This window comes from Labrus mixtus, chromosome 14 (assembly GCF_963584025.1).
Source record: "Labrus mixtus chromosome 14, fLabMix1.1, whole genome shotgun sequence".
Taxonomy (NCBI): Eukaryota; Metazoa; Chordata; class Actinopteri; order Labriformes; family Labridae; genus Labrus; species Labrus mixtus.
Window position 1 is genome coordinate 6697980 of NC_083625.1, and position 21465 is coordinate 6719444.

Consider the following 21465-nt stretch of genomic DNA (forward strand, 5'->3'; position numbering starts at 1 on the left):
CTCCAGCCCTCTCTCCGCCAAGATAATGACGGAGGGCCGCAGTGGCCTACAGGTGGCGCTGCAGGCAGAGAGATGAAAACAAGAGCACAAAAACAGATGAATATCGCTCAGAAAGTTAATTGCATTTATTTTAGAAAGAAAGAAAGAAAGAAAGAAAGAAATTAAGAGAAGTCAATACCATAGACTGTAAAATAATAATATATAGTATATGGTGAAAACCAGCCACACTGTGAGCTGTTAACACTGATTATTTATTTACAGATCATTCACAATGAGGCACAATAATCGTTTAAAACATGTATATTTTGTGAAAGGCAGAAAATAGCATAAATTAGCTTTTAATGCAAATATTTTGTTCAGCTGATAATGGCTTGTATCATTTTTATTTGAAGAATTTTACCAGAAAAAAAAACTGCTCCTCACTCCTGTCCGGTAGGTGGCGGTAACGCGTCTTTAAGCTCGTTAACAAACCGCCAATTTGATTCTAAAGAAGAAGAAGAAGAGGAACTATGACAGACGTGTAGTTAACACAAGCAGTTTACGGACAATGGCAACAATAACGCAAGAATGAAACATTTTATGGACAACCTGCGAGACTCATGGACTCACTCTTCTTTAGCATCGTGAAAAAGGGGGATATATTCTGCTTTCTTGTAACGATATGACATGTTTTTACCTACGTGAAGACAACGGAAGCTCGTTCATCGATCGCCTGAAGGGGAAACGTCAGATTAGCTAAACGTGAAACCTAGACACCAAAAATGCCTGCAAACATGTCACCTGTACCTGTCCTACCACTGGTGATCAACTGCTTCATGTCTGCATTAGGCTGCATGGCCACATTAAAACTCATTCCTGCTTTTAAAGACCACTTCATCTCAGCCAGACTGTACGGAGTGGACCTCAACAAAACAACCAAAAAGGAAGTGTGAGTTGTTTTTTTAATCTTTCTATTTAGACAATATCCAAGAATTTGTGTTTGATAATATACTTGAATATGTGAATATGTCCAGTTTTGTTGTCAAACCTGACTGTTTCCTGTTCTTATTCCTATTAGATACTATTTTATCTACTATTTTTATCTATTATTTTTATCTACTATTTTTATCTACTATTTTATCAACTATTTTTATCTACTATTTTATCTACTATTTTATCAACTATTTTTATCTACTATTTTATCTACTATTTTATCTACTATTTTTATCTACTATTTTGATCTACTATTTTGATCTATTATTTTGATCTACTATTTTGATCTACTATTTTATCTACTATTTTATCTACTATTTTTATCTACTATTTTATCTACTATTTTATCTACTATTTTTATCTACTATTTTATCTATTATTTTTATCTACTATTTTTATCTACTATTTATATCTACTATTTTTATCTACTATTTTATCTATTATTTTTATGTATTATTTTTATCTACTATTTTTATCTTCTTTTACTTCTTACTGTTCTTTCATTTATGCTCTTATCTTAACTCCTCTTATGTTTTAACTTGGTAATTTCTTATCTTACTTTGTCTATTTATGTTTCATATTTATATTTACTTTTTATTTTTATTAATATTATAGTTTTGGGTTTTTTGATAATTTAATCTCTTGTTTCTATTTATTTTACTGCTCTTACCTTCTTATTGCTGTTATCTTTTGATTTTCTTTGAGGTCTTTTAGTTTCTTACATCTTTTTAAATCTTTGGTTCCTCTTGGTCTCAGCTCGTGTTGTTGGGTTCTTGTGTTGTTGGGTTCTTATCATGGTTCTTGTGATGGTCGGGGTTATATATGTCTATTGGGTATCAGGTTCTTTTCTGTTGAATTGTATTTAATTATTTTTAGTATTTTGCATTTGTTATGTTCTTCTGTGTTTGGTTTAGTTTGCTTTGTTCTTGTTTTTGCTGTTTGTCAAAGCACTTTGTAAACCTGTGTTTTTAAAAGGTGCTATATAAATAAAGTTATTATTATTATTATTCCTGCTTTGTTTATCTTCCTGGTTCCCCCCCTCTTTGCAGTCCGGAGTCCCAGGGAGTCATCAGTGGGACGGTCTTCCTCATCATCCTCTTCTGCTTCATCCCAGTGCCTTTCCTCAGCTGCTTCGTTGGAGATCAGTGCACAGGATTCCCTCACAATGAGGTAAGTACTTCAGACTTTGTGTGTTTATCTCAAATCTGGAACACAGCTTTGTAATCTGTGTTTTTGTTTTTGTTTTTTCTTTGATCAGTTTGTGCAGCTGATCGGAGCACTTCTGGCCATCTGCTGCATGATCTTCCTGGGCTTTGCTGACGATGTCCTGAACCTGCAGTGGAGACACAAGCTCCTTCTTCCCACCATGGCGTCCCTGCCCCTGCTCATGGTCTATTTTACTAACTTCGGAAACACGGTCATTGTAGTTCCCAAGCCCTTCAGAGTCCTGCTCGGACTTCACTTGGATCTGGGTGAGTTGATATCCATGTATAAGCTCATTTTAACTCATAGTGGCTGAAACTAGTGAAAATATAAGTCTTCGTTAAAAACATTAAGCTGTTGTCTTTTATTTTGAAAAAACAGCTTTTCTGTTCGAGATGTAGAAAATGGAGCTGCGCAATAAATCACAGTTTCATCGTAATTGGGATTTGAATATTCACAAAACACACATTGTAAGAGTCTGGATTTACTGCAGTGAATAAGAAAAGTCTCTTTGTCTCACTTAGCATGTATACATTTTAACATATTAACTATTTGATGGAGGCCTTGGTAATATTGCTGTAATGTGCTTTTGATGATGTTAGATGAAGCTCGAGCTAGCTATCTGCTACCCTCTGATACATTGGTGCCAATCCTTTATTAAAAAGTACTTTTTGGAGTGATTATGGATTTAGTAAGGGCACAATATGAAGAGCAGCAGACAGGCATAGAAACAGAGTAATAGAAAATATGAACTCCTTAATAGTTGTTATTTATTGCACTTATTATTGTTATCACAATATTGCACAATGTTCAAAAAAGGCAATCACATATTGGATATTTGAATCAGGTAGCCATTAAAAAATTACATTACAATTGAGAGATTTGAATATTTGATGTGGGAATGTAAATATTGCTGCTTTTTTGTTAATTTTTTAATAATCTCATAATTTCTGATTGTCTGCAGGTATTCTCTACTACGTTTATATGGGAATGCTCGCAGTATTCTGCACAAATGCCATAAACATCCTTGCAGGCATCAATGGCATCGAATCGGGTCAAGCGCTGTTCATCTCCGGCTCCATCATCATCTTCAACCTTGTTGAGCTCGGCGGTGTGTGATGACTGAGCACATGCACCACACGGCAGGATCTGACTGTGTTACTGAATATTGATGTATTACAAGTCAGAATAGTAACACTTGGTTTGATGTGTTTTCTAATTTATCAGGAGATTTCCGTGACGACCATGTGTTCTCACTCTACTTCATGATACCTTTCTTCTTCACTACATTAGCGCTTTTTTACCACAACTGGTGAGTTCAGCCTGAAACCTGAGGCAGATTGAGAGAAACTTTGTGATGCTGTCGGTGTAACCTACTGTGGAACCTGTTTTTGTCCCAGGTACCCCGCGTCTGTGTTTGTGGGAGACACTTTCTGCTACTTTGCCGGGATGACGTTCGCTGTAGTCGGCATCTTGGGTCACTTCAGTAAAACAATGCTACTGTTCTTCATTCCCCAAGTGATTAACTTTGTCTACTCATTGCCTCAGCTTTTTCACGTCGTTCCCTGCCCGAGACATCGGCTCCCCAGGTAAGATACTGTGGAGTTTAGTTTCTGTCATATCTTTTAATTCATCGTTCACGCTAATTATGTTCTCTCAACGGCTGCCTTTCTTCCTTTTGTCTTTCTCCAAATGTCACTGCTGATGACAGGCTGAATCCAGAGACGGGCAAGCTGTGGATGAGCTACTCTAAATTCAAAAGGAAGGACCTTTCTAAATTAGGACACCTCGTTCTGCAGGTAAAGCCTTTAGCGATCGCTTCTCCCTTTTGTCTTTTTTTAAAAACATCTGAAAATTGCACACACAAAAACCCAAAGACAAAACAATGACAACATTGATCCCACTGTTAAATAAAAATATTTATATCCAGCTCCAGTGATTTTGCTGACACACAAGTCAGGGTGACAATATTTTGCTGTATAAAATACCTTCACCCACCCCTAATCAGAATTTCTAACGGCATCATATTACAGTTTTAATGGTTAAAAAATGTGTAGAAATGTGCAAAAATGAACAAGGCTACCTGGTAGAAGAGTGCATTTTTGAGGGTTGGTCTGGGTGGATAAACACACACGAGGTAGACAAAGGGCCGGCCTCCAGCTTTGACATTAATATTGCTTGTTTTTCCTCGACAGGTGGCAGAGTTATTGAAGCTGCTGGAGGTGCGGCGCGCCCAGGAGGGAGACGATGAGTTTATTGAATGCAACAACATGACTTTAATAAATCTGGTTCTGAAATTACTCGGCCCCACTCATGAGAGAAACCTCACAGCCATCATGCTTATCATCCAGGTATTTCCAAAAAAAACACCTTCCTCTCTATCGAATACAGAGTGAGTCAGTGAGAAAGTATTGAACTTGAATGCTCGTTCTTGTGTGTCTCTCAGGTGATGGGCAGTGTGGCGGCTTTCGGGATCCGTTATCATCTGGTGCGTCTCTTCTACGACGTGTAGACAAGAGGAGAGAACCCTGACTGAGAAACTATGATTTTCTTTGTTATGAAGGCTTATGTTTCATCTGCCTTTTTAATAGATTTCATTACCTCACTGGTACTTTTCTGCCTCAGACTCGACCTGCAGTAAAGACTCAGAGCGAGGTTTAAAGCTATATTTCAGTATAACAACCTTTTCACATATAAGCATGAAAAACTAAGGATCAAGCTGCAGCTGCAGAGATGTTTGCTATTCTCCCGGTTTTAGTAACAACAAATCAAAGAGGAAATTAAGACTGGGCCTTTAATGCGCTCCCCCTGAAAGTATATTTTCATACTGGTTTTTTACAGGAAAGTCCAGCAAGTTGAGGAGCCAGAATCCAAAGTGTACTGCTACTTAATTGTTACCATTTGATAACTGGTTTATGGATGGGGAAGTTATCCAAAAAAAACATACAGATATTCCCATAGGGAGCTATTGCTTGGATCTGCTGTTGAAATTAAAATGGCTTAAAGAAAATGTTCCCACTGACACTGTAATTTTCATAGCAACCAGTACATGCAGCATGGGTGGGAAAGTTAGTGTCATCTTTGTTGTACTTTTTTTTTTTTTCAAATGTTTTAGCTCTTATTTTTTTTTACCTCTGAACAAATGCACACAATGGTGATTGTGAAGAAAAACACTAAGAGGTTATTATCAGCCTGAAGACGATCATAAGGAGTTAGTCGGGGACAGAAAAATAGAGAAGATATGAGCAAAGATAAAGTGAGATTATTAGTCCCGTGGTGGTTTTAAAAGTTACTTAAGTTCTTTTATTAAATGAAGTCTGTCCCGGCCACAAGACTGAGAACTGATTGTTGACACCATTCTTGGTAGCTTTGGGTACATATCTATATTTTCATGCCTGATATGCTATCTCCTCCTCAAAACAAATCTATGTGAAGTTAACTGGCACTGGACTACTTTGTAAAGGAATGTGAAGACGAGTGAGAAGCTTTACTGTTGAGAATTGAGAAATAAAAGATGAGAAATTGTAATATAAATTGTGTGCCAGCAATATAATTTTCAGTGGTTGAAGATTTATTCAGAACCTTAATTACAGGTAGAAATACGACATAAATGTATCACCCCAAGTTATTGAGTATTTATCCACCACAAGTACCAAAAGGAAATGTTTAATAATTATCACCATGTTGGGGTATCACAGATCTATTGCTATGAGTCAGCTTAACTCTTTTGAAATTGCTCTCCAAAAGTGCATAAGCTAATACTAAACACAAAGAAAATTTGATTACTACATTCAGTGGGCCCCTTATCAATATATATTACAACAAAAAAGGACTCACATTTTCAGTGTCACAAACATAACATCCACCTGCCTTTCATGAATTATATAGAATTTAACATTTACTTTTTATTTAATGCCATTATAAATCCTTATTGTATCAATTATACATTTTAGAATGAAAGCTTGTGGAGTAAATTTAATCATATTGACATTAAAATGTAGTGGGGCAGTGTAACGTATAATGTAGTGCAGGAGTTTCCCAAACTTCTCAGCTTGAGACCCCCAAAAAAGGCCTGCCAGAGACCGGAGACCCCCACTGTCCGTGGACGTGGTTATAGCAATTAATGTATTGCAAATCCACACATGCAGAATAATGAGCCTATCCAAACACTGATAACACAAAAGAATACAACATCATAAAACCCATACAATTATTGTATATAGTAATTTATTGTAAAAAAGATATTCCCATGTATAGACTGTTGCACTGGGAGGACATACAAATCTTAGATACTACACACAGGTGTGTGCATCTTTATGTGTAAAACAGGTACATTGTTGCTGTCATATGCAAACTTACATTTCAAGTTTTTTTAAACATTAATTTCATTTTACTTAATAATTATAATAATAATAAAGTCAACAGAAACATTTTGAGGTGGAATATATCACATCCGGAACTAATATAAAGAGTACTTGTTTCTGGGTGGACATGATCAACGAAGCACACAACCCGCGTTCGTCTGAACGGTCTGAACCCGCCACGACTTCACTGTTTACATTTTTTCATTCCTTCTTAACAGCGAGTTAATGCATTGAAGTTCATAATCTAGTTATAATTTATTGACTTTAATCTTTTTTTGTTGTTTTGTTTGTTAAATCGTTTCAGGAAAATGTTTCTTGAGTCCTTTCACAGCTCGTGAACATTTACCCTGGAGACGGTTACCAACCAGCAGGTGTTAGCTAGCACCGGGTACCGGACAGGCCATGTTCAAAACGAGGGGGCATCTGTAGGTTCAGTTTGTCTGTGAAAACTCCGACCTCACTAAAATGCCTCCAAACAAACGAATCCGGAAGAAAGCTCTTAAACTTGTGTGTGAATGGAGGTCGTGTAAGGAGTCGTTCAGTGACGTGGATAACTTCTGTAGGCACGCAGAGGGTCACCTTAACCCGACCAGTGAGGAGGATGAGGAGGACCCGGATGAAACAGAGGGTACGCAGTTTTATTTTTTAATTACCGGTAAATGATCTATTCAAAAGTACACGCACATTGCATATATTGGACAAGTTTACTTTTTCTTTAAATTTATATTTTATTTTATTTACAATTTTTATTTTATTTACCATTTTGTTTTATTTTATTTACTATTTTATTTTATTTTATTTACCTTTTTATTTTATTTACCATTTTGTTTTATTTTATTTACTATTTTATTTTATTTACCATTTTGTTTTATTTTATTTTATTTACCATTTTGTTTTATTTTATTTTATTTACCATTTTGTTTTATTTTATTTACCATTTTATTTTATTTACCATTTTGTTTTGTGCCTTTTGCACAATTTAGAATTTATTACTGTAAATATTATTTTGTCTTATTTTACCTTATTTTGGTTGTGTTGCACCGCGGGACAGAGACAAACACAATTTCGATTCCACTGTATGTTTGGCATATTTTGAAATTGACAATAAAGTTGACTTTGACTTTGACTATTACTATTCAACGTAGCTGCATATGGCTTGTCCGGCTGTAATCAGAGTCGTAACTGATTCTAACTCAGTCATACTTTAGATATTTGTACAAAGGGTGCAGGTTGTAAGCGATGTGTTCTTTTAATTTGTGCTACAAGCTACTGTAACGCACAGTATGGAAATTAACAGCAGCGTCAAGATCTTTTTGTTTTTGGCAAACAATTTACTGCCTTTAACCAGCAAGTTAACCGATCTTCTGTTTCACTTGCTCAAAAACAGCCAAAATGATTAAACTCCATGCATCTAATAAACTATATAATGTGCTGTGTTGAATCCTAAACGCCTCTCTCTCAAAAGATTAAGATTTACTTTATTGATCCTGCAAGGGGAAATTCTGTTTTTACACTCTGTAAGTCATGCAACACTGAAGGGCTGGAATACACACACATGCACAAACAGGATCCTATGGACATGCACTAATGGAGAGATGTCAGGGTGACGGAGCAGCTCTGGTGGTGGGGAGGGGGTTTGGTGCCTTGCTCAAGGGCACCTCGACAGTGCTCAAGAAGCAATCTGGCACCTCTCCAGCTACCAGACCAACTTCCATATTTGGTCCGCACCCTCCGGTTCCCAACCCAAGTCCCTACAGACTGAGCTACTGCCGTCCCAGGCTGATGTCTACTAATGGCTCAGTCTTTGCTTTTTTGTGCCCAGGGGAGAGAAACTGCCTTTGGAGAGAGTGTGGTTTCTGCTCTGTGGAGGGTCCTGAGGAGTTACGTAGACATCTGTACTTCCACTGTTATCACACTAAGCTGAAGCAGTTGGGTCAGCATGTACTCGATGCCCAGCCCAAGATCGGCACTTGTTCCATCGGATGTCAAAACCGCAACATCATCCCTGAAATCCCGGACAATTTCATTTGTCTCTGGGATGAATGTGAGGTAAGCTGATGGAGCATGGCAAGATAACTTGAAAGTGTTTTGTGTGTTTAACCTGCTCCTCTCATACAGGTGTCTGTTGAGTATGGAAGCTGAAGTACTTTGTTTGTGCCAGCCAATGGGAATGGGATGCAGGGAAATAAGACTTCTCTCTGCAGCTTTTTTGGTCTGAAATTGTATACATATGCATATTTGTTTCAGCAACCTCCATATGAAAACCCAGAGTGGTTCTATCGACATGTGGAGATGCACAGCCTGTGCATAGACCTACCAGCAGGAGACTGTGAAATCCCCTTACGCTGCAAATGGAAAGGTACACATTTTAAAAGTACATTTCTGCTATTTTGTAACGATGTTGTATTGTTGAGTTCAAATACTGAGCCTGTCATTCCCCAGATTGTGAAGCCACTGCTAAAGGGCGTCCTAAACTGCGGGAGCACCTACGCAGCCACACGCAGGAGAAGATAGTGGCGTGTCCAGGCTGTGGGGGGATGTACGCTAACAACACCAAACTCTTTGACCACATTATTCGACAGAGCGCCATGGAAGGTAATAAAACCCCCCACAAATTATTCAGCATTATAAGAGAAAGAGAAATAAGAATATTATATTACCTTTCTGTTCAAACATTGTCATGTAGTAATTCATGCTCTGTGTGCTGTAGGCCAGAGGTTCCAGTGTTCTCACTGCTCCAAACGCTTTGCAACAGAAAGACTCCTGAGAGATCACATGAGAACTCATGGTGAGTCCCTCCCTCTATTCATATTCATAACATATTTATATTTTCATTTCATTGTACAGTGTTCCCCTTTGTTATTTTTTGTATTATATATTTGCTTTAATACGGTGTATAACTTCTGTACAGTTTATTTTAATTTACTTAGCTGTTACTACAACTTATTTATTTTATTTGTACTTTTCTACTCTTTTTCTTTATAATGCTATTCTATTTTATATGTCATTTTAACTTTTTGTAGAAGCTGACTCAGGGAGAAACGCACAAAAATTGTGTACCTGTACTGTCCTGTGCCTGTGCAAATGGCAATACACATCTATTCTATTCTGTTGTTACATCCGATGCATGTTTCAAACTTTTTCTTGCCAGTAGGTTTTCTATTTATATCCGTTTAAAATTAGACTTAAAGGCTGGTACACTGGTCTCATAAAACTTATGATATACTGAGTATGCCATCACATTTACTGTGGAATAAAATAGTCCTTTACTAAGTTTGAGTTTTATTTTGATCATAACCACTTCCAAGCCAAACACTGCCAACTGGCTTTTTGCAAGTGTATGCACATGAACTTAAAATGAGTAAGCCTCAGCTCTCCAGAACCCTGTAAATATCTCTGTTATATATGTGGCTCTGTTGTGACATTGTTATGTTTTGAAATGAGGATTTCTTCGGCTTGACGCAAGCATAAGTAAAAGTGGACCTTTATGGTTTTTAATGAGAGTGAGGCACTCCAGTTTAAAAACGAAAGTAATCAGCTCTACAGGATTTAAGATAATTTACGCTCATCACTTTTATTTGTCTTTTTTTCTTGTTGGGATAGTGAGCCACTACAAATGTCCGCTGTGTGACATGACCTGTCCATCACCCTCTGCGCTGCGTAACCATATCAAGTTCCGCCATAGCAACGAGAAACCGTACAGCTGTGAATACTGTGAATACAGGTATCACATACTCTGAACTGATGCAATGCCCAAAAAAAACATATTCTCATGATTGTTTTTTTTTTACTAATGCTCCTTTTTTTAAATTTGACTTCTACAGCTGCAAGAATCTGGTCGACCTGCGAAAACACCTGGACACCCACAGCAGCGAGCCGGCTTTTCGCTGTGATGTCCCCGCCTGTGGCTTCACTGCTCGTACACTCATCACCATGAAGATTCACCACAAAAGAGAGCATGAGGTGACAAACACAACCTATGGCAGTCTTGATTTCATCTTAAGCGGGAGGTTTAAATGTAATAACAACACTATAATGTTTCCTCTCTCTGTGATCAGGGGAATTTTGTGCCTTGCTACAAGTGCCATGTTTGTGATCAGTGCTTCACCCGGGGCAACAACCTAACTGTTCATCTGCACAAAAAGCACCAGTTCAAATGGCCTTCTGGGCACCCGAGATTCAGGTACATATTAAATTGACAAATCATTCAATCCAGTTATGAGGAGGCGTCGCAGTCCTGATGGCTTTCTTAATTTCTCTGTCAGGTACAAGAAGCACGAGGACGGCTTCTTTCGGCTGCAGCTGATCCGCTACGAGAGCGTGGAACTGACGGAGCAGCTGATGAGGGAAAGACAAAGCAGGCAAGCTGAGGACGACGAGGACAGCGGGCAGGCTGAGGGTCAGGAGATGGAGGGAGGGGACTTGGGGGGAGCTCCTTCAGAGCTACAGGAAGAACTAAGAGGAGTGCTGCTGGAGGAGCAGAGGACTGAGGAGCTGTCCGACAGCGCTGAGGAGCAGAGGACTGAGGAGCCATCCAGCGCAGAGGAGCAGATGTTTTACTTTCTCACTGGAGCGGAGGACTCTGCCATGCAAGATTCTGCTCAGCAGCAGGGAATGCAGGTGGTTTGACTTCCCCAAACAATCCTGCACAGTGCGTTTTTACAGCTATAAGAACAATGTGAAGAGAATCATGTTGTGCCCCTAAGCCTTTATAAGAGCTGTGCAGAAATCAGATTTTCATTAGAAAAGAGAGGCACTTAAATGAAAAGTCTTAATCAAGTTATGAGTGTGGTGACGGACATTGACTATGAGCCTATATTAGGTGAAACATCTTTTTTTTTTTTTTTACCATGTTTACTGTTTACTGCTGTTGAGTTGTAGACATCCTGTGTGCCATATTTACAACATTTTCAATCCAGTCATTGTATCTCATACTGTTACACCCTTGGATACCGATGCTGCACTGCCACAGCATTTGAAAGGATAGTTGAATATTCACCAACATGTGTGGAGACCAGCGAGGAAAGCCTACCTCTGAGAGTGTGCTTTTTGAAGATTAATTTCCAACTTGAATAAACTTCTCTTTTTTTTTTTTTGAACTCAGAAGAAGTCTTCTGTATCTTATTGACAAGTTTTCAATGTTCTCTTAAAATATGAACAACAGTGTGTCTCTTTATAAGTCGCAGAGAAAGAAAAACATCTTTTGATTATTTTACCAACACTTAAAGGTCAAACTATTGATGTCCACAATTTGTACCTCAAATGTGGCGCCCTCTGCTGGATGTTATTTGTTACTACTAGAACAGACATTAATCTGACAGACATTTGTCATCTGTAAACTGAATGGTTTGGTCACCAGTTTTATTTCTGTAATGTTTTTCTCTAATGTCTCGATCCTCTGAATGTCTCAGGTGATCCAGTGACTTAAATCCCTGCAGACCTTTTGACATAGTGAGTGAATCCAGTCCCAGCGTCACACACACACACACACAGCATAGTGAGCATTACCTGTGTGTAGAAGATTAGGCAGCACAGGAAGATTAGTCCCTAGCGTTACTTCCTGCTCTTTGATTCTTCATCCTGCACTCACTGGGGCAACGTCTCATGGCGTCATGCCTGTTGACTATGCAGAGATAATGTGTAGAATATGGTAGGTCTCTGTTCACAGATTCTCCAGCAGGTGTTTCGTTCAAAGTGAATGCATCAGGAGTGTGTGGCACCATGACGTTGTTTCTACTGCTGCTGCTGCTGTTTGGCTGTTTGCAAAGAGCCATTTCTCAGTCGCCTGGATGGAACGAGGAGGCAGAAGGTAGTGGTAAGACCTCTTACAAATAAGATTGTTTTAATGATTTAAAAAAAAAAAAAATTCCTTATTCGCTGTGGGAGGAGTTATAGATTCCCATATCACACATTTTCTTAATCATGGCCTCAAAGCCTAAAAAGTTTTTCAAGTTAGAAATGTTTTATTTGTTGCAGAATGTTTGTAATGTGATCTATGAAGAAGCTACTAAAAAAATGATTTACTTTAGGCCTGACAGAATGGCTGCCTCAGCCACATTTCATCGATGACATCTATTGGACTGGCACAGCCCCCGTTTGTGTGGGCGGCTGTAAGGGGCGGCACAAGGAGCTGAGGAGAGATCCTTGTGGAGACTCGAGCTGCTGCTGGCTCGGATACAAGTCCCTGTGCAGAGGTAAGACCTCCACAAGCACTTCTCAGATGTTAGAGCACTAGAGTCACTATCAGATCAACCTGTTACAGAGCGTTCTGTCTCCTCCTTTGCCTCCTCCTTGTACGGCAGTTAACTGTGGAAGGCCAGATGTGGACTATAATGGAGCAATATACGGTAACGACTGGTGGGTGGGCTCTGTGGTCACGTACACCTGTCGCTCCGGCTTCATGCTTTTGGGAAATCCAACCAGTACTTGTCAGGCTAGCGGCCTCTGGACCCCGAAACCTACCTGCCTCAGTGAGTTAACCCTGACAAACGACAACACAAAGATCTTCCCATACCAGACACTGTTTATGTTCATCATGTGATTTCTCTTTAGGAATGTGTCCTCAGGGACGTATTGAAATCAGTGAAAGGGAATTAAGTGGTTCATGTAACTCCAACTGCACTAATAAGAGTTACTTCGGCCCCCCAAAACAAGGCTGCTCTCGGATAGACAACTGTGAGAAGAAGCAGACGGGCTGGAAGCGTTTCTTTGCGCAGTGTGTCCCTTGCATTTGTGACTGCGCTTTATCATGTGGTGAGTATTTTGCCCCACAGTCCCCCCCCTCCCTTCCTCCCCCCCTGCAATTTTCTCTCTCAGTGTAATGTGGTGAAATGAGGCTTTGTACATGAATGAACTGTCTTTTAAAAACACATTTGTCTTCATATTTTGTAAGCATCTGCAGGCTAACACATGGGGGAAAAACAACATGTTGACTGTACGGTGATATTATTGAATGAAGAAGAAATACACAGACAGCTTGTACATTGAAGAGACACTGTATGTTTTGCTGCTTCTTCCAACTGTGCCGACAAATCGGTGGAAAAAATATGTTTTTTTAAGTCATTAATTTAATCACTCTGGCCGACAATGACTCCTTGGTTTCTTGGATTTTACACAAAGACAAGAACATTTCAGTGCCTCAGGTTCAAATTCTTCTACGTCAGCAGGGAATGATAAATGAGGCCGAACTTTGAAATGAACTCAACGATTTAAGGAAGAAAAACTTCTATCAGTTAATAACCCTCTGTGTCAGACTTGGGTCAAGTTTTAGATTCTTTGAATGATAGTTCAAAGAGGAGTGTTGACATGGATTATCTGACATGCTCTGTGTGACATGTTTGCATCTGTAACAGAAAGGAAGAAATAAAGATAAAAACCAGGAAAGAGGTGAAGTGAAACCGCAGAGATTAACCGCTCTGCTTCGTGACTCCTCGTCTCAGTCCATCTGCACTGGAAGGAGATGAAACCTTAATCCTGTTACGAGGGAGGAGCTTTGGGTTTTGAGACGCAGTAAACTCTTTAAGTGTTGTGAAAGTCCTATCAGCTGGATGAACTGTACAGGTAGAATACAGTGTTTGCTTTCTAATATTTGAATTATTCAAACAAAATCCCTGTATTTGTTGATAATTCAAATGTTAATTTTTTTTTTACTGAGGGATTGTTCAAATGTGAAACGATGACTCGTGCATTTCAAAAGAACAGTTGTTGGCCTATCTGAAGTTGAAGCATCCACATGCTGATCTCAGCAGTAAACAGCTCTCTATGATTCTCATCCTTTGTTTTCTTAGGACTCTGCAGAATCTATGGACAATTTAACAATTGAGAAAATAATCTGTGCCACATTTCTCATCAGATTTTAAGTTGCCCTGAGCTGACAAATGTTGCCACTCTCAGATGTTGTATATAAAACTCTCTCAATGGTCAGTACACATCCTGACATGTCTTATTATATTGTTGGTTTGGTCTGCTAAATTTAAATTTCATGCAATCCTAACGCCCCATCTATATTTTCTTAAAGTCCAAAGTGATTTAAAAATAACTCAAAAGGGAGAAGTAACGGGTGGCTTATCATTTAAGAGCAATAGGTAAGGTTACATTTAGTCACAGCTCCTGTTAGCCACTAGATGGTGCTGTTTATTCTCAGAAATCAGGTCACAGCGTTGAGCACTGATTTGCCCTCTACATGATTTACAAAATGAAGACAGAATCCAGTAAAAAATATCATCCTGAAGAGAAACTCAAGATTCTTTAAACTTTCAATTTGTTGTACATCTGTGCAATATCAATAGAGCATTTTGTTCTATTATATTCAACTCTATTCTACTCATTTATTTTTTCTATTCTAGTGAATTCTGTTCTATGCTATTGTGTTCTATTCTGTTCTACTCTATTTCATTCTGTTGTTTTTTTTCCATTCTATTCCATTTTATACTATTTTATTGTATATTATTCCATTCTATTTTAATAAATTCAATTTATGCTATTGTTTATGCTAGTCTTTTATATTCTATTGAAAGTATTTCAGGACAGCACATCATCTTTCTCTTTTTATCGCCACACACGATGGCTAGAGAAAGTCATTTAGATTTCCTGAAATACTTTTGATACAGTTTTTGTTTGGAGATTCAGCACCCCTACAAGTTACTGACGGTGAGTGTGTTTTTTTTAAATTTACTTTATTTTCTTTTCCAATCTATTGCACCGCTTTCTTTCTGTTTGATTCTATTCTATTTCACTCTATTCTATTCTGCTCTTCTCTTATCAGTCCTTTTACATTCTGGTTTATACTGTTTTTCATTTCATTTATTATACAGGAAAGTTTAAAAGTAACATTAAGTTACAGTTTAACGGGCCTGACTCAGTTTAAAAACTGGATTCCAGCAGGTTCCTGTTCTGCGGAACATGAAACATAAACCACAGTCATGACACATCAAGACAAACACATTTGCAGGACAATAGCATGAGCTAGGCAAATACAGACAAATAGAAACAAACAGTACAGATACTGCGAACAGTACATGAACAATTAATGAGTGCAGGTGTACGTGTGGAGAAGGTGTCGTTTGTATGTATTTTTGAAATATGAGGTAGATGGTAAAGTTCTAATGTGATGGGGAATGTCATTCCAAATCTTTGTGTATGTATAAAAGAAGGACTCTAGTAGAGTCTGTTTGGGGGGGGGGGGTACAATTGTTGAGTGTACTACATTTGATCGTTTGTTTACGTTTATAGCAGCCAAGTCTGGCTTAAAACTGGACACTTACAAAGTTTGGATCAAAACTCTTTGATTTTGTTCATTTCCAAACACAGATTCTTTAAGTCACACACGGTTGAGTACTTTTTGTATTGGTAGTAGTAACAGGAGAATAACATCACAATTCATCCATTCACTTTATTCCACATTCCAAAGAAGCACACTTTAAATAACCAACTTCAGGAGCTGCAAAGATCTCACCAAATGTATTTCAGACACAGCGTGAGTCATCACAACAATAAAAAAATGAAGAATAATCTCACACAGGGACATCTGGCAGTAAGTGAAAGAACAGTCAATTCTCCTGCTTCATTACAGCTCATTAAGTCTTCCTCTTATCTGCGACGTTCAACTCTGGGGAGGAAACTCACCCACACGCGGCCTGCTGTTCTCTCCTGAGCTCTCAGACAGGATCTCCCAGTACGTCTGCTTACGCTCACTTCCTGCTTCTCCATTCATACTCTACAGGGAAAACAAGCAAAATGCTGGGTCCTTGTGAACCCAGGAAAAGCCACTGAGTCAGGACTTGAAGCTACTGTAAAAATGTTCTGCCCTTGTTTGCATTCTCATTGGGAAAAATTGGGATAAATAAATAGTTGGTTTTTTTGAGTAAATTGCAGAATTCCCATTGGCTGCAGCAGGTTCAGACCTTTAGGGGTGCTCAGCTCCTAGAGAGATTGTGAAATGTACAAGTGTTTAATGCTCCTGCTAAAAAACTAACTTCACTGAACAGCAGGAAATACTTTTCTATACATTAGATTTTTATTAATTCCAAAAGTAAAATGTGTTTTACACCACAAAGTATTTTTAGGACAATATGCTGTTTTTGCATTTTGCATGTCATCATCATACAGTTTCCATTATTATTAGTATTTTCACTTATGTAATCCTGCCTCCCACAGATCAGCTGTACCAGAGGTTAAAGTTAGTAAGTATGCTTACATCATTACAGCAGAATTATTTATTTAATACTTAAGTAACTAAAAACTGAAAAACCTCGTAATGATTATTCATCTTTATTCAAAATGATAGATAGAAATTAAAATGAAGATATTTGCAAAATTCATGGCAGATTTCAAACATTTGATGGGCTATCAGTCCCTGACATTTTACGATGCTGAGATTAAATGTAATGTGTGCTTCAGCAAGAGTCTTGAATCAATTTTGGATTGCAGCGCTTCATAATGTTTCTGGGGAGGCTGAATAACAATACATCTATTGGAATGATTTACCGTGCAGCACGAAGACAAATAGCAAAAGTCACTGTTTGGATTTGAGAAAAAGGGTTTAAATATCTTGTTAAAACCGAAATTACTGACATATATCCAAGTCAAGCCCATTTATATACTGAACCTTGTGTTTTAGTAAAGTTAACAAGACATCAAACATCTTTGGTAGCTTAGCTGAGAATTTGAATTCTTTCTCTGGTTCTTGAAGTCGTCACATTTATAACATCCAGGAGGATCACAGATTGTGTGAATTAGAAGTTGAGAAAGAATCCTCTTTTCTCTGCATTGTCCCTGCGCTCTTTCAAGTGCAGCCCCTCACTCTGACACGTCTCCATTAGTGCAAGTGTTCGTGAAGTCTGCGCTGATTTTGTCCTGAACATTTTGAAGAAGTATTTTTTTATAGTTTCCAAAAAATGTCATCCTTTTTTCTTTTAAGCATCAAACGTATCACACATTGCTGATTCTTCAGTGGATCACTTCATCCAACACCTACCCCGTCACAGCAGTTTCAGACACTGTAAATAACTGGTTCTATAAATCAGTCTTGTTGCAGATGGTCTTGATTGCTTATATACATCGTAAAGAGGCATTTAGAATTAATTTCTGTCCGTTTCCTTACCAGTTCAAAACTCCTCACAGGAGCTTTAACATTATTGTACTTTGAGTGTCAACGTTTGGTTTCTTTGTCTCACTCATGGCGAGAGTCAGTTTGGGCTTATTTTTCATGCATGACACAATATATAATTAAATAATCAAATGACAAAGAAACGTACTTGAAGTCCTGCTGTGTTTCCTAAAGTCTCATCGGAGCACCCAGTGGCCCCACTTCCTCCACCGCAGAGCTTTAGGAGGACTCAGGATTGATGTTATTCCCCACACAGCCAGTCTGACAGAAAGAATCTCTGCACATTAACACCATGTTATCTTCTGTTTTATTCAGCTTTTGCACGATGCATACACAAAAGTGATTTTTAAAGGTAATATTCTTATATTTAGTTAAATATAGGTTGGTTATCTCAGAGCTCATTGTGTCAAACAAAGTCTAAAACCCAGTGAGAAGAGAAAAGCTGGTCTATGTACCGTTATGTAGGCTACATATCTCATGCTAATAACAGCATGGTACTTAAAATGTACCTTACCCTCATCTGGGAGCAAAGATTACCTGTACTGCAGCTTTTAGTGGTGTTTAAATATGCACAGTCACACACTGAAACCAACATGAGTATTTGCTCTGACCTCACACATGTGACAGTGTAGTGCTAAAAGGGAAACACTGTTACCTCTACAGTGATGTAATGATCAGTCAGTTGATTGATGATCTGTCTCGTGGTCTCCCAGAAGGCATGAATGAGAGCAGCAGCTATCGTTAGATAATTTATGTATGCAAAGTAATATTCTACAGAGAATGGGAGAAAGGTCGAGGAAAATATCACATTATGCAACAAGGATTAGACCTTTTAAAGTAGAATAATAGATCGAGGTAGGGACTCACTGTCTGAAAATGGCCTTGCGACACGTTCACTGGAAACACAATGATTTATTTTAAATTTGGAAAAATGGCTTGTCTTCTTCACACCAAGGTTGTGTTAAGATAAAATAGGCTTTTGTTAAAACAGCTCACAGCAAAAGACAAGGACAATCAAGTGAAAGATGTTCTGACAATAATGTTTCAAAAAGGAAAGCATTAATAATAAATATATTATTCCTATGCATTTAGTCTATGCACTGAAAAATTTATTAGAAAACGTGATGCAGCATATCTATAGCCTATGTATGATTAATATAGGCACATACACATCCCATATACACAGCTAGACATTTAGAGATATGTACTAGTATAAATGTATTCTATAAAAATGCATCTGCAAAATGATTGTGCGTTAACTTAGTTAGCCTATATTCATAAAATCTCTGCACCTTACTTGTGCAGGTCTGAAAATAATACTAATATTACAATGAGAGGATGAACAGCCTGTAGGTCTGGCACCAAAGAGCTGCTAATTTACAGCATTGCAATCAGGGTAATGGATCCAGATTTAGATTAGTATCCATGTCTGTGTGTCTGGAGGAATGGTCCAGGTTGAAAACATGAACAACAATGGGGAGACTGCTCACGCACAGAGGAGCAGACAGAGGGAGAGATGGGCTTCTGTGCTGCATGAATTAATGCTCAAGCTGCGACACGAGTGCTCGTTTTTAATTCGGTCTGATTAAGAGGCAGGTGCGATTGGCTATAAATGGTCTTGGTTTCCTCTCAGGGGTGATGTAAGGCATGTAGGGCCCGCTTGAACGCGAGTAACCCCGGCAGTTTTACCGAAAATAACCCGGGCACTGCAGCATCAGCACCAGGCAGCTGCGCAGGTGCGGCCTTTAAAGAGACAGCGGGGCCGAAAATCTCACCAAAAAAAAAAAAAAAACCTTTTACATGTTTACACTAACTGTCAACAGCGATGGAGCCCACAACGTAGCCTATGAAGAGGCAATGATAAAAAAAAATGAAAGAAAAAATCTTACACACAAACCCTTGTATAGCCTAATTGTTCCCAATGATTTCGATCCCCAGAGACAGCAGCCCTGTCGTCCAGGAAAAGGAAATGAAATACTTAAGTATTAAAGGGTTTGAATTGGCATCTAGAGGCTAATTTAATGGAACTGGTTCTATTGGTCAGAGTGATTGGACGAGCAGTCATCAACTTTTAGCTCAGTGCTGGAGCCTTAAAATCACCACATCATTCAAATGTCTTTACAGAGATTTAAAAATGTGTCTTTGATAAACTCTTACACTCTTTACAAAATAGGCTATCCCTTTTCTCTTTTTTTTTTCTCTGAGATTTAATTCATCCCAAAAACATGAGGACAGGGTTGGGATTAGGAGGAAGCGATCAAAGCCAAAACTGTAATTTTTTTTTTTTTTTTCCTCGAGTAGCATCCTGCCAGCAACGCCCTGCATCCCAGACCGGCGTGCGTATACCACACAGACGCACCAACCGGTAAGAGGATCACTGCTGCTGCTGCTGCTGCTGCTACACCGAGCTGCTGCTGCTGAAGCATCTGCAGCACTGCTCGCCTGTTGTTTTTTTTTTTTTGTTGTTTGTTTGTTTCAATCCTGTTGTCGAGACACTGAAGATTGTCATTCTAATCATCGGCACTGCTGAGGATGTGTGCGAGTGTCCGGAGTGTCCGAAGACGGATGGATGTAATGACAATCGTATAGGGGGAAAAAAGAAACCATGACAGGAATCCTCATCCCCGGACGATGCTCCTGGATGCAGTCATAGTTTGAGGCCGGACATGATTTTAATCTTAGGAGTTGCTATAGTGGATGCGGGACGATGTGCGCCGCACCCCGAGGCATATTGATAAGAGGAACACAGCTCGGTCCTTAAATGCATCTCAGCGGTTTTTTTCCTGGACTGTGGCGCACCGTGAGCATCTTGTTGTTGTTTGTTTTTTTTGTTTTTTTCTCTTGAGCAGGTTGGGACTGTTTGTTGGACCTTCTGATGTGGAGGAATTGTGCTGTTTTACCCGGAGGCAACATCTGAGCACTGTTGCTCTGACCCAGAGAGGAGAAACCAGGGCAGAGCTGCTCACCTGGTCTGCATCCGAACACACAGCAAGAAGTATGTGCAATGGGCGCGTGCGTGTGTGCGTGCATGTACGTGTGCAATGCAACACACAGTGTAAGGCTGACTGTGTGTACTCAGAGCAGGCTCATTTATGACTCATCCACCTTGTAAAAGAAGTCACTTTTTTTTTTTTTCTCCACACTCACCTACCATTTCCAGCCTGCACTGTGTCTCATGGTTTCATCTTCATCAGTTTGTTGTTAACAGGTGCTTTTAAAAGGAGCCTCCTCATCCTCATCCATCAATGGAGAGTCACTGCAGAGCACAAAGCCACTGCATCACTATGAAACACATTCAAAAACCCATATTTCAGCCCTGTTGCAGACTTTAACCACGTCTGTGTGTGTGTGTGTCCGTGTGCTCACGTGTCCTGGCTTTTGGGCCGCACATGACAGAACATGGAGGCCTTCATCTGACTAAGAGGCCATTAAAGCCTGTCAGGGTTTTTTTTTTTTTTTTACAGAGCTTTAAATGCAGGCTGGTAATGGAAATTCACTAATGGTATGGTGGTCAATAGAAGTCACGGTCAATTTTCTTCACTGCTCCTCTTCTCATGAAGGTATTTTATGACTTGCACAGCACTGTAGGTCATGGACACACAGCAGTGACCAGAGACTACTACAGGTTTGCTTTAGGTGATTTATGCCGAGATTGGATTTGAGAGTTTGACCCAGACGCATGTGCGTACGTTTGCGTGCCATCATGTGTCGTTTACGCCTGAAATTCTCTAAAAGAGTTTCAAACTGTGTGAAAGGCTCTAAAATCAAATTTAGGCCTAATTCAGTGTGAATGAATTAACCTTTTCTGTTAGATGTTAT

The 21465-nt window shown here is 38.9% G+C and overlaps 3 protein-coding genes across 5 annotated transcripts; all 3 read left to right on the top strand.

The window, feature by feature from the left end:
- The first annotated feature begins 480 nt into the window (after positions 1 to 480).
- dpagt1 (dolichyl-phosphate (UDP-N-acetylglucosamine) N-acetylglucosaminephosphotransferase 1 (GlcNAc-1-P transferase)) lies at positions 481 to 5709 on the top strand. Its single transcript, XM_061056550.1, has 9 exons — positions 481 to 928; positions 2022 to 2142; positions 2231 to 2444; positions 3140 to 3286; positions 3403 to 3487; positions 3576 to 3764; positions 3887 to 3974; positions 4371 to 4526; positions 4622 to 5709. The coding sequence occupies exons 1-9, from the start codon at positions 762 to 764 to the stop codon at positions 4685 to 4687; spliced, it is 1233 nt and encodes a 410-aa protein (XP_060912533.1). The 5' UTR covers positions 481 to 761; the 3' UTR covers positions 4688 to 5709.
- A 939-nt stretch (positions 5710 to 6648) lies between these two features.
- On the top strand, positions 6649 to 11630 carry hinfp (histone H4 transcription factor). 2 transcript variants are annotated; one of them, XM_061056552.1, is made up of 10 exons: positions 6650 to 7167; positions 8362 to 8588; positions 8787 to 8898; positions 8982 to 9134; positions 9250 to 9327; positions 10143 to 10263; positions 10364 to 10502; positions 10598 to 10722; positions 10805 to 11012; positions 11049 to 11630. In XM_061056552.1, exons 1-10 carry the CDS (start codon positions 7005 to 7007, stop codon positions 11166 to 11168), a joined length of 1446 nt encoding a protein of 481 aa, XP_060912535.1. In that variant the 5' UTR covers positions 6650 to 7004; the 3' UTR covers positions 11169 to 11630. The 2 variants fall into 2 exon arrangements, with proteins under 2 accessions (XP_060912534.1, XP_060912535.1); XM_061056551.1 differs by having other exon boundaries at positions 6649 to 7167; positions 10805 to 11630.
- A 276-nt stretch (positions 11631 to 11906) lies between these two features.
- On the top strand, positions 11907 to 14577 carry si:ch211-117m20.4 (CUB and sushi domain-containing protein 1). 2 transcript variants are annotated; one of them, XM_061056553.1, is made up of 5 exons: positions 11907 to 12354; positions 12569 to 12733; positions 12842 to 13009; positions 13092 to 13292; positions 13432 to 14577. In XM_061056553.1, the coding sequence occupies exons 1-5, from the start codon at positions 12261 to 12263 to the stop codon at positions 13443 to 13445; spliced, it is 642 nt and encodes a 213-aa protein (XP_060912536.1). In that variant the 5' UTR covers positions 11907 to 12260; the 3' UTR covers positions 13446 to 14577. The 2 variants fall into 2 exon arrangements, with proteins under 2 accessions (XP_060912536.1, XP_060912537.1); XM_061056554.1 differs by having other exon boundaries at positions 13194 to 13292.
- The last annotated feature ends 6888 nt before the right edge of the window (positions 14578 to 21465 follow it).